At 36.7% G+C, this 12620-nt stretch overlaps 1 protein-coding gene across 1 annotated transcript; it reads right to left on the bottom strand.

Annotated features, from left to right (window-relative positions):
- Positions 1-6394: 6394 nt before the first annotated feature.
- LOC138027182 (uridine-cytidine kinase 2-like) lies at positions 6395-12347 on the bottom strand. Its single transcript, XM_068874719.1, is given in 8 exon segments — positions 6395-6674; positions 7847-7895; positions 8497-8594; positions 9110-9252; positions 10117-10213; positions 10876-11035; positions 12238-12299; positions 12302-12347. Coding segments are annotated over 8 exon segments (795 nt in total). The 3' UTR covers positions 6395-6534.
- Between the last annotated feature and the right edge of the window lie 273 nt (positions 12348-12620).

Genomic DNA, 12620 nt, shown 5'->3' with positions numbered 1-12620 from the left:
ATAAACTAACCTGTTTTAGAAGTAGAGCTATCGTTTTCAGCTTCGTCGTTGCAAGAAGCTGAGTCGCTATCGTTAGATAGCACCCTGCGTCTTTTACGATTTGGGCGAGACATATTCTGTCCGATAGATCCTAGACCTCTGTCATCTTGGCGCAACGGTGGCTGTGTGTTTCGATTTCAACGTGTGAAAGCAAGCTCCAACACTGCGGATTTTAGATCAGATAAAGTCTTTAAAACGTATTTCCTTTTTAACTCACGTCGTTGTGTTGCGCAAATCAATCGAAGCACTGAAAACGGCACAATTAAACCACCCGGGTCTTCTGAAGAGTCATAATCATTTAACAATATTACGTCACAATCACGCGCAAGAATTAGAGCTTAAATTATACAGCCTATAATTATTTATTCAATAAAGTCAATTACTTTACCCTACAGAGAGATTTTGAATTAACTGGTATTCCTTTTGTCTTTTCTACGTGATTGGCCAATAACTCTCGCGACATTTTGTAGCACTTTAGTCAATGACGAAAAACACTGGGAACCAGTTTTACCAAAAGTAAGGCAAACCCCTCTGTTTTGCCGTGAACGTTGCGCTTAGCTTAGCTTGCCCTTTACGATTTCCTTGAGAAATTTACGTTTGGACACTTGAAATGCAGCAATTGCATTCTCCATTGTGATAAACTCCGAGAGATTTGATTGACTCTTAAAATCACACGAGCAAATTCACCTTAAGCTAGCAAGTACAAGAAGAAAACGTAAGTTCTTTTATTCCTCCATTACAATCATACAAACAAGTTCACTTCTTTCAATAGCACAATCTTCAATCTTCAATAAATTAGTTATTGTAAATACAACAAACAAATCTCACTATTAACAATGCGAATTACTCCCATCAAATTGAGCGAAGGTCGTCTCTAAGAACAGAAAAGCCTGGAAAAGAACAGACAACCTAAATTTTTATGAACTCTGGGAAGAATATAAATATTTAATTAATTGAACAAGCAGATTACGAATCATTTATGGCCCCAAATCCTTCCGTGCTCACCATTAAAAGTGAAAATAGGAGAACATTCACAAAAAGTAGTGTTTCAAAGATTCCAAAACAACACACGGGAAGAGATTGTCAAGCTTTGAACAAATTGGAAAGGTAAAATCTCAAAACCCTGACACTTATTTCGCTTTATTTATCCTCGCCATTTCACCATTAAATGACCACACAGGTTTCGTTGTTTTTTTCAACTGAACAAAATTGGCAGTCATGTGGCCCGTGGACTAGCTGGAGACATGGGTCAGGCCTCGGTCGTTCAAAAGGTGGATAACGTTAACACCGAATAAATCACTATCCAGGGGATAATTATTTATCCAGTGGATAGCATTATCCACCTTTTGAACAACAGAGACCTGTTCTCTAAATGACACCAGAAGCTTATTTGCTTCTATTTCTGCAATGTTAATCCACGTAGCACTAACTATACGTGTCATCAAGCGCGCGCTAGTTGTAAATCGTAAAATGTAAATGCTTTGTTTATAGTGGAAGTGTACTTAGCAATCAAGCTAGTTCACAGGTTCTCCACTTTTAATAATCTGAAAGAAACAATTGAAACTTAACAGAAACATGATTAAGAACCCCAACTGGCAGGAGGCAATCAGTTGGCTATTTACAAAGCGTGGTAGAGTTGAATCCGGGACAACAGGAAACAAATCCAAACCAGTATTTGAATCACTTATGTTTTGTCAGAGCTATAAAAAAACTAGAATGAGTTGAGCAGATTAAGCTAAAAAAGAATTTTAAACGCCATCTTCTTGTATTTTGTAATAGTTAGGATTAATTGATAATAGGACTTTGTGTAGTAAAATTCAGGGAGTAATCGGGCTCGAAAATTCAAATAGACATTGCGCCTTGCTCTCGGCCTATTTTGAAATTACTCGCTCGATTACTCCCTTAATCATAACCATTACTAACAATTTTCTCAAATTTGATTGGTGCATTAACTGCTTTCATTTCACTTATTATTGTGCAGGCTTGAAATCGGACAGTTGGCTGTAATCGGGTACCTGCAATCGGACAATTACATCAGCCAATCATAAGTGCATTCAGCTTAAGCCATCAATCACATAATTTATCACAATCACCATAGCAACAATCACTTACCCTACCAAACCGCGGATTTTCCAAAATGGACGAATTTGTAACATTAGACAGTGAAAAAGGAATGCATTTGTTTTCTCGGAAATTGTAATGGTTATGATTAAATGGTAACAGGACTTCGGATCATCCAATTTGGTCTGTAATCACACTCGTGATTAAACAAATCGGGTGTTAATCACTCGTACAATTACGGGCCAAATTGGAGTCCACTCAGTCCTATTACCATCACGAATTGTACTCCACTCAGTCTTTTACTTCTCAGAAATAAACCGTCTCGTTGAAAATCAAAGGAACGCTAGCTTCCTGCGCAGACAATCTTTTGGCTCGTCACGCAATCTTTCGTTCGTTGAGGAGGAAAGATTGCGTGACCAGTCACGCCAGCTTTGACAACTTTAAGAGTGCAATGAAAGCAAAATCTTGGGGGAATAACGAAAATATGATCGCTATTAAAAACAGAGATTACTCTTAACAATGAAAGAGGGTCATTCCACAGTAATTTGGACGAGAAATTATTAAAATGAAATTTGCTTAAATTGCTCAATTTTCTGATAAATGGATAACATGTTAAATAAGGCTTTTGAAAACAACTAGAATTGTTGGATATGAATTGTTGTTTATGCATAAATTATCATAAATTATGTAAACTAATGATAACAGCTGTTGCGGAGGGGAAAGTTTTATGTTGGTAGAATATAAAAAAGAAAACAGCAATTTTAGTTAACTGGTCTGGGACACAAACTACTCCAGACTAACTAACTTAGACACTGGCCAAACTCTACAGTTCTATCAGTATGGCACCTACAGACAGCCTTCTGGGTGCTCTTTTCCCTTCCGCAACGTTTTGAAGCCTAAAAGTTTTGTTGGTGCGCTTGTAAATGACAAAGTCAACTTCATGTTTTCAAATCTTCTAATTCTAGGTCAAGGGTTAGTTGTATTATGTTTGAAAAGAAAATTTATTTTAAACTATAGCCAAGAGAGATTCATTAAATTTTGTTGTGGAGGGGAAATTTTGTTGCGGAGGGGAATTCTGTGGAGGCAAATTCTCTTTTGATAATGATTTCACTGAAAATTATGATGTTTACATTAACAAGAGATATCATTTTTCTATCATAAGTTCAGCAACCAGGTTGTGTTTCAGCAATCTATAAGGTAAATCGTGTTTAAATTAAAATGACAGTCAGTACAACAAAACTAGTGAAAACACCTGTAGCTAATACATGTAATTATATTTTTTTCATCATGCAAATGCCAAGATGAAAAATTTGAAACATTGCCACTTGAAAAATTATAAAAAGAAGGCACCAAATAATAAAATTCCTCAGCACAGTTCATTTAAATGGTCACACATTTCATCCACTGACTAAAAAGTTATAAACTTAACTGTCCAGTTGCTTTAAATGAAACTCTACCAAATTGACCAATGATGTTTTTCATATAAAACAGCAGTTTTCCACTCATAGTTTATTGCATATGAACTGCATATGAAAGTAGATGATTATTATGCAGTTGACTATGTTAGCTGTTACTACTTTGGCAGGGTTATTCAAATTCAGGGTCAGTTTGCACAGTTCAAATTTCTGCACAGGGTTAGGCTTGGTGCTGATGCAGGTGAAATATTCAATTGGCCAACAAGGGATGATGTGGCTGATGTTCATGTCAGCTGTGTTTTCTATGGACCCATTCATTTGATTGGCAACAGTCCATTTAAGATTATGGAGCATGAACAAGTTAAAAAAGTGTTCCGTTATATCCAGAGGCACTGATTTTCTTTTGAAGGGTTGTTTTCTGTTAATGTTGAAAATACTCAAGGAACACTGGTCATTATTAAACTTATGAACTCACAGTCAGGTTTTTCTGATCACATATTATCTTAAGGTGTTTTTGTGCCAATTAATCTTAACAAGGTTACATGTATGCATTACTAATGCATGATTTTGAATTTTTATCACAGTACTGTTTCTGACACAGTACAAATATGGTGCAAAATGTTGAAAAACTTCAGTTATTTGAAAGCAAATGTGAAACTGTTGTATAAACATTAAAGTGTGGATGTTATCACTCGCTTTAAACGTCTTGCTTATGATCTTCTGAAAATTGGACAAATTTTCCCCTCCGCAACTTCCCCTCTGCAACAGTAGATGCTGTTTTCAAATCCTACCTAATTGAGAAAACCGTAACTATTTAAGTTTCCTCTTGTGATCTTTTCAATTAATATAAATTGGGAAAAAGCATCAGCCTACTAGACTCTAGATAATATTTCAGAATTCAGAGAATCTGCTAATAAAACTAAAAACAAACAAAACACCAAGTTTTCTGTTCCCCTCCGCAACGGCCATATTTTTAAGCTCTATGATCTAAGAAATGCATTTTGGAGAAAAGCAGGACAGCAGCAAGTAAAGCTTTGTAGATGATCTTAAGCCTCAATAGGTTATGAGAAGTAAAGGACAAATTCTTATTAAACTATAACAAGATCTTCGCCTCTAAATTTCCCCTCCACAACAGACGGAATACTGTGGAATGACCCAAGACATTAACTTGTATACAAGAAATAAAAACCAGCAACACATTCAACTCTTTTCAAAGCAGAAAATAATCTAATCCCATAAATGCTACATGAGCAAATCTGCAGTGTTACCCTTCTACCCAAAGTTAAAAAAAAAACAAATATCGATATGCGAACAAATTAATCCTATTTGGACGAAAGGATTTGCACCACTTAACTTTTCCTGTAAAAACTGGTTCAGCTTTATTGCTGAGATTTTGAATTTTTTTTTGGCAAAATTTGGCTGCAATGCGGAAAAATTTTCACAACGGCTAAGCATACATAAATTCTACTTAGGCTTTACCTGGTAAACACTGCATATACTTAGTAAATATCTTTCACGGACTATACTATAAATATACTATTTTCAGACTTCAAACTCTCTGATAAAAATGTCAAACTAAAACTAACTTTACACTGTTAAACAATTAACCACACCAGTGTTGCAGGCCCGCCTGATCACACCTCATGTCTATGTAACATCTGATAAAATTTATCTATCTGTAAACTTATTATTCATTGAAAATTTTATCCCAATGCGAGCAAACAAACAAAGAGGAGCTCTACAAATTTGCTTCTTAAGTTTGATCAAATTTAAATAATTATTTTCCTTCCTAATATAAATCTCCCCATCCAAAGCAAACATATGTCACCATTGTTACCCAGAATATCCCTTTTTCTGTTTCGTGCAAGCCACATAAACTTGGCATAACTAGCAATAATTTGGACCCACGATCGTGATGTGAAAGGCACAGGGGAAGGGGATGGGGGGGGGGGGGGGGCGCTCCCATATAAAAAGGGCAGGGATACTTGTCATCTCGCTTAGGAGTGCAAATTTCGGATTTTGGTCTCACATAGGGTGTTTTGGGCAAAACGCAATCATATGTAGCCGTGAAGGTCTCCTTTAGGGTTGCGCGCGAAGAAATATAAAAGTGCATATTTACACTTTTATATTTCGTCACGTAGGTGAAAAGTACTAGATGATAATGTCTTTGCCATCATAAAAAGTCACTGTATTTCTTATTTCTCTGTGTTATAATAAGAGACCATAATTATTATGGTCTCTTTTAGGCGTCCAAAAACGCCTGGGCCACACCCAAACTGGTCTCCATCCCCGGGGAATGGCTTGGGTCTATTGTTGATTTTATGTCACAAACTGCTTTGCATTCCTGTTTTCAGATAAATTTTGCATTGCAAAGCAGTTTGTGAGGTCAAATCGAGAATAGACCCATGCCTCTCACATCACAGTCATGGGTCCAAATAACTGCTGGTTTTGATAACTTTGCGCGTCTTGCCTGGCAGGTAAAAAGCGAAATATTGAGGCAAGAATGGTGAGACATGTTTGCTTTTGGTTGGGAGATTAATATTGTAGATGAAAAATATTTGAGTTTAGGCGCACTTTAAGTTAGCTTACAGCACAGTAAAAATTACATTTTGTGTTACATCTACATTGCATGTGTACATCATTATCATTATTGAATAAAGTAGTAAATATATCGTGCATCACCTTAAACAGCAACAACAACAACAAAAAAAAAAACAGAAAATACGTCATTTTACTGTTGATAAACTGTTAGTGGTTATATTAGACTTACACTTTACCCACTTCAGTTATTTTTTCTGTAAAAAGATTATCATTCCATAGGTAATGTCAACTAAGAGTTAAAGAGTAAGATAATTAACATGTTATACAGGAATCTGATAAAGAAAAAAGACAATAATATTGATTACCAATTATTAATTACCATATTACTATTAAAAATAATACTGATTAATTAAATTAACAAACTGCAGGTGTGGGAATAATTTTAGCAAAATTTGTAGAGCTCAACTTATTAGAGCCTTCAATGTGGTCTGGATGAAATCATACTCGGGTCGGAGAGTTGTCTTTGCCATCTTCCTGGTTCCTTGCCACCATCAACTTGACTGCTTGTGTTACCATTTAGAATATCTTTGATGTGCTGTACAATAAGGCCAATAGCAACTACAACAAAATTATGACAGATTACACCTTGACAAATTGTTTTAATTTTGAAGGTTAAATTAGTTGTTTCTTTTGCCTCCTAAGGGGCCAGACACATTTCACTCATCAATGGAAGCTGGATTAACTTAACAACACCTATGTCCCCTTTAACAATGTAAATAGTGTAAAACACCGATGAGACATTCATTCATTCATTTTGGAGTGCAGGGATGGCGTAGTGGTGAGAGAGCACTTGCCTCCCACTAATGTGGCCTGGGTTCGATTCCCAGATGTGGCATCATATGTGGGTTGAGTTCGTTGGTTCTCCACTCTGCACCGAGACGTTTTTTTCTGGGTACTCCGATAATTCCCCTATCTTCAAACACCAACATTTGACTTGATTTGTGTTACCAGTAATAATTGTTAATTTCAGTTTACAGTGTCCCCAATGGACCTCTTTAGCTTGTACATTTTGTTTTCCCATTTCAGACCACGTGATGTTAATTTAGGCCCGTTTCAAACGTCGAACTTTTCATGTGCCGAATCTAATGCAAATGAGAAAATCTATTGTTTTCGCTCATTTGCATTAGATTCGGCACATGAAAAGTTCGACGTTTGAAACGGGCCTAAGGAACAGTTTCTTTCAAACATCGTCTTATGCACGTGCATATGTGTGCATAACTTATGAAAAAACAAAAGGAAAATTCCCTTGGGAACATCACAAGGTCTGAAATGGGAAAACAAAACGTACAAGCTAAAGAGGTCCACTACTGCTCCAGCATTAGAATGACTAGACACTTCAATAATAAAAGTTCCTTTCCTTTCCTTTTCTTTTTAAGTTAAAGGCAAAAGAGAGTGGGTCGATCCACCAGACTTTATAGAACCTGGAGTTCCCATATTAAGTCACCCTCTGACCACTTGCAAAAGCTGTCTTGGGAATAGCCCAATTCAACTTCCTGGCTATAGTTTGAAAAGGAAAGGAACTTTATTTAAGTGTCTAGTCGTTCTAGCGCTGGAGCGCTAATTGGGGACACTGTAAACTGAAATGAACAATGAAAGTAAATCAAGTCAAATGTTGGTTTTTGACCAGCAGAAAACACTATAGGCACTCCAATGAGCAGTAAACAATGGAAAAGTTGTCACCTCTGTATATTTTGTTGGGATTTAGTCAATAAATAATACCAGGTGACTACCTGTGTTCTCTGATCCTCTTGGTATAATCACATCTGCATATTTTTTTGTCTGAAATTATTGTAAACAGAGCAAAATGTCAGAAAACTAAGCTTACTTTTTAGTTTGACAGATACATGTTCATGTAGGTAGGCCTGGGTTCCTAGTAAGCTAAGTTGTGTCTATACATTGACTTCACATACACAACCTCACACACGTCAAGAAAGTTTTATTACCTGGCCTATATTAATGTTGGTGTGCACCTCTTTAAAACCTCTAGTTTCCCTGGATCTTTGCCAGCTGCACCTGTATTGTTTAAAGGGCTTGGTCCCATTGTTTTATTTCTCTGTATAATTATTTATAGCCTGCATAGCTGGTGGGATATTTCATTGCAGGATTATTTAGACATGCTGGAGTAAATCGATGGTTACCTGTACTTTGTTGTGTCTTGGCCCAGAGTGAAATCTACTGATCCCCATGCCAGTCGCGGCCCACTCGGGCCAAAACCATCCTGTGATAGACTATCCCGCCAGATACGCACGGTACTTTGTATATATTTTTTGCAACTACTCTTGTGAGGTCTTCCAGGTGGTGCAAATTAACCCCTTCATTCACAAGAGTCACTTACATGTAGGACAGTGCAATAAGTTATAACAGTTAGTTGAGAACTTACAGGAAGACAAAACTCCTCAAATGCTGGTTTGACAAAATTTGAGTATGTAGCTAGAACTTGTTCCAGATCTCTTCCTCGTTCCTGAGTGTCTCGTAAAACTATCAAGGTGAAAGCAAGTTACCATTATCTTAAATGTTTACATGTAGATGTCACGACCAACGTAAATATACATCTAATGCCAAACAATTTTAAATTAATGAGACCTTTGTTCACAAAAGGTTTTGGGCTTGACAAGGCAAGAGAGGGTCACAGATGAGGAAGTATACATGAGAATGAAACAGTTACTGTATTGTAACTGTCATTAATCTGCTACAAAGAATGGACTGTCATGACCCAAGCAAGTGTCATCCCAAAATGACTACAAATTCAAAGTGACTTTTGCAGACGATACATGTGGTGCAAGGTTTCAATTACCAGCGGTCTGATTCCCACAGAGCCTTCCATTTTTTTAAAAAATGTTGTGAAGGTAGCCTCAGGCAGAACTCATGGAGGCACTAAGTGGTTTATCAATACTGCATAGACGCAGGAGAAGGGAGAGACAAGCATGCACTATTGTTGTACTCATTGTGATCTTGTGTCATCTGATGTGAAAAGGACTGAGGCTTAATCCTACCTCTTCTTGATAATCTTGTATCACTGTCTGAATCTACAAACAACTTCATATTCAGCATATCACGTATTTCCTTGAAGTAGAGTGTCAAAATGCCTTCAAACATTATCACGTCAGCTGGGTGTATAGTAATGGATTCTGACTTCCTGATAATGGAATGAAAGTTACGGTTACATGTATGTCCAGAAAAGCAAGCCCAATTTCTATATCCAACACAAAGTGTCCCTTCAAGTCTAAGAATTTCCTACCTACAGTCATGTACACTGTATTTCTAACAATAGGGTTAGGGTAAAGGTTAGCAACAGTTTATACTTACTTGATGAGTAGCATTTGGGGAACACTTTGTGACGTTCATTGTCTGTCTTCTGAGTAGCCTGAGAGCAGTTGGGAAAGAGAGAGGGAGAGCCTGCACACATCCCTTGGAATTTTGAATGTCGCATCCAAATTTTAGAGGCAAAATACTGATTGGCTAAAATTATATTACTTGGTGACGTCATCATTGACCAGCTTCCGATGAAAGGAAAAGCGAAATGGCACACCACAGAGATGAGGTGATTAGAAATTCGTATGAAAAAACCACAGAATGTTGCAATTTTACTGAGACAAGGGTTGAGCAACAAGATGGAAGGAAATGTTATCCACAGGATTTGGGTCTGATTTTCCAACAAGAGTGACAAAATATTAATGTCACCTATCTGTCCTATTGTCGCTGATCAAATGAAGAGGCCAGAAACTTAGACCGTTCCGCTGCGTCAGTTGTTGATTTAACATTAGAGGAATTGTGCACAATTCAGTTTGTAAATTGCTTGCTGCATTTACTACTGTAACGGTATAAAGGGCAATGCGAGTCAACAATTTAAAAAAGTGATTTCAGAGAAGATAGAGAGAGAGAGGAAAAAGATAAATAAGTTATTTACTAGCTAAGGGTCAGTCACAGTTATACAGACCTCCCAGCTGGCAAATAACATGTAATAATTATGATACATGAAGTACAGCTCAAGTCAGCTTACCTTGTAGCATTCACAGAATCATACATTGGAATCTCAACAACCTCTCCAGCTTTTATTTTCAGTAGCGTTTCAACAGTCATGTCAAAATCAAAGGCATCTGTTAAAGTGTATAAAAGGCTTGTAAGTTGTACGGATTTTTCTCTTACAGTACATGATAAATTTATCAACATAATTATGAAATAAGGTCTGACACATCAACAAAATGACCCTGAGAGGGACATGTTAAGCAAAATCTTTTTATAAAAAAAATTGTTATTACTTGAAGTAAACTACTTAATTTAGGCTTAATCTTTAGTTCATTGAAACTTAAGCAGACACACTTTTAAAATTTTGTTTATACAGCAGTGGTGTTTTGAGGACTAGCAAATGACAAATGAGCTTGCAGTCCATTTTCATGCATAAAAGAGATACATTTTTATCTACTACAGGAGGAATATTTTATTCTAAATTAAACATACAGTTAAAACTAATGTAACGCATTCCATGTTTAAATATTATTGCATTGTCGACGTTAGTCAAGTATTCAATTTAACCACGCAGAGCAGGAAAATACATGTAATCTTTTCGATTACCTAAATGTACAAAAATCAATTATTTAGTGCAAGTCATGTGGCCCTTTCCTGCTTTTTTATATCCTTTCAAATATGTTGAATGAAAGATGACAATTATAAATTATGTATGTACCTTGAACTAAAAAGCATTTAGGCAGGGAAAAATTAAACCACCACCTCATACACCACAGACTTTGATCTAACTTACCAGGATGATCAAAGTTAAAATTCCCCACTTTTGCATCCTGAGCTTCAACCTCATGAAGTTCCCTGTAAAAACTCTCTTGACTGATAATCACAACTCGTCTTTGGTTGGAGTCTACGCCTTCTTGGCCTAATTGTTCCATTATTTTTGCACATACTGTGGACTGTAAAAAACTGTTTATATCACCATGCAGTTGATAAATTTAACCTCATTTCACCTTCACCCATCTGATGGGTATAAAACACAAGAACAAAAGACAGCATTCAAATTCATTCAAAGACTTAATATTCCAGTGCCATAGCAAATTTAACAGTTTCAATGTGCTATTCTTTCTTTCTCTGTTTCTTCTTCCTCTTCCGATACTAAACTACTCTGACCTCGTACGTTAATTTCGGCGCACGAATGGTGAATATACTGTATTAGTAATACTACAGTGTTACGTAACTGTAGTATTACTGTTACTGTACAGTATGCAGTACTTCACTTACTGTTTTTACATATGTGACAATGTTTACGAAGAGACTTCCTGGTTTGTCTTAATTTACCGTAATTTGCACTTTTAGCTACGACTGCCAACTAGCGCAGCTAATTTACGTGACACTTGCATCTCACAGGACATGGGTTTGAGTCGTTCAAAACGATTGTAACCGACTCGGCAATTAGAAGGGACAAGCAGCCGCCATTTAGTTTGCAGTGATCATGTCATGCAATTTTCTCGCTAAACAATAATAAGTTAATAAAAGTTAAAAAGGTTTTACAAACTCGGAGCTAAAAGTTAAAACTTATGAAATATTTCGTCCGTTTTTTCAACCGGACTTCATCAGTTAATGATGTGAATGTTAAAAAGATGAATTTTAAAAAGCTTACGAAACCGGCGTTAAACAGAGACGATGGTTACGAATTAGCAGCCATCTATGACACAATTCTAACCCCCAAGAGGCGTTAAAAACCTTTTTAAAATTCATCTTTTTAACATTCACATCATTGACTGATGAAGTCCGGTTGAAAAAACGGACGAAATATTTCATAAGTTTTAACTTTTAGCTCCGAGTTTGTAAAACCTTTTTAACTTTTATTATGCTTCCGGAGCAGGAAACAAATGTTTTTAATTGTAATAATAAGTTAACTCTGTTGTTCTTTTTCAAATACCACCAATATCGAGAAAACGCTTTATAGACGTATGTGATCTAAAGACGCATGTAAAAATTGTTTAGACCAGCTTTGAAAGCCATCCTATCGTGGTACCCCAGGAAAAGTCAACAACTTGCAATTTTTTACAATCGATTTTATACACTGTTTATAGTCAGTCTGTACCTACAACATGAGGACATTTGCTCGGAAGTAAGGCACAAGAGCTGAATTTACCTTTCCAGATGCTGATCCACCAGCAACTCCAATGAGAAATGGTTTGGGAGGAATATTTTCATCACCTCTCTTCTGACAGTCACAGGTAGGAGGTCAGAAACCGACGCCATGTTTGTTGAACACAGGAAGGAAGAGAAGGGACTGGGGTGACAAACCGTGATCGGGCATCACCATATAAAGGATTGCGCAAGACAAAAGAAGCATTGTTTTAAATTTCTAATTAGGTATTCTTATTTTGACGCTTTCAAACATGGCTGCTCTCCGTTATTTCGTAAAGACGTTACGAAATAGTGTGTGCCTCCGTACAAAGTGCATTAACCTGATATTTCTCGTTTCTTGTCACTGTCCTGTAACTTTTGTGGCTCGGGACGTCTTGACGGCGC

This window comes from Montipora capricornis, chromosome 2, assembly GCF_036669925.1.
Source record: "Montipora capricornis isolate CH-2021 chromosome 2, ASM3666992v2, whole genome shotgun sequence".
NCBI lineage: Eukaryota > Metazoa > Cnidaria > Anthozoa > Scleractinia > Acroporidae > Montipora > Montipora capricornis.
This window is presented reverse-complemented; position numbering and strand designations above follow the sequence as displayed.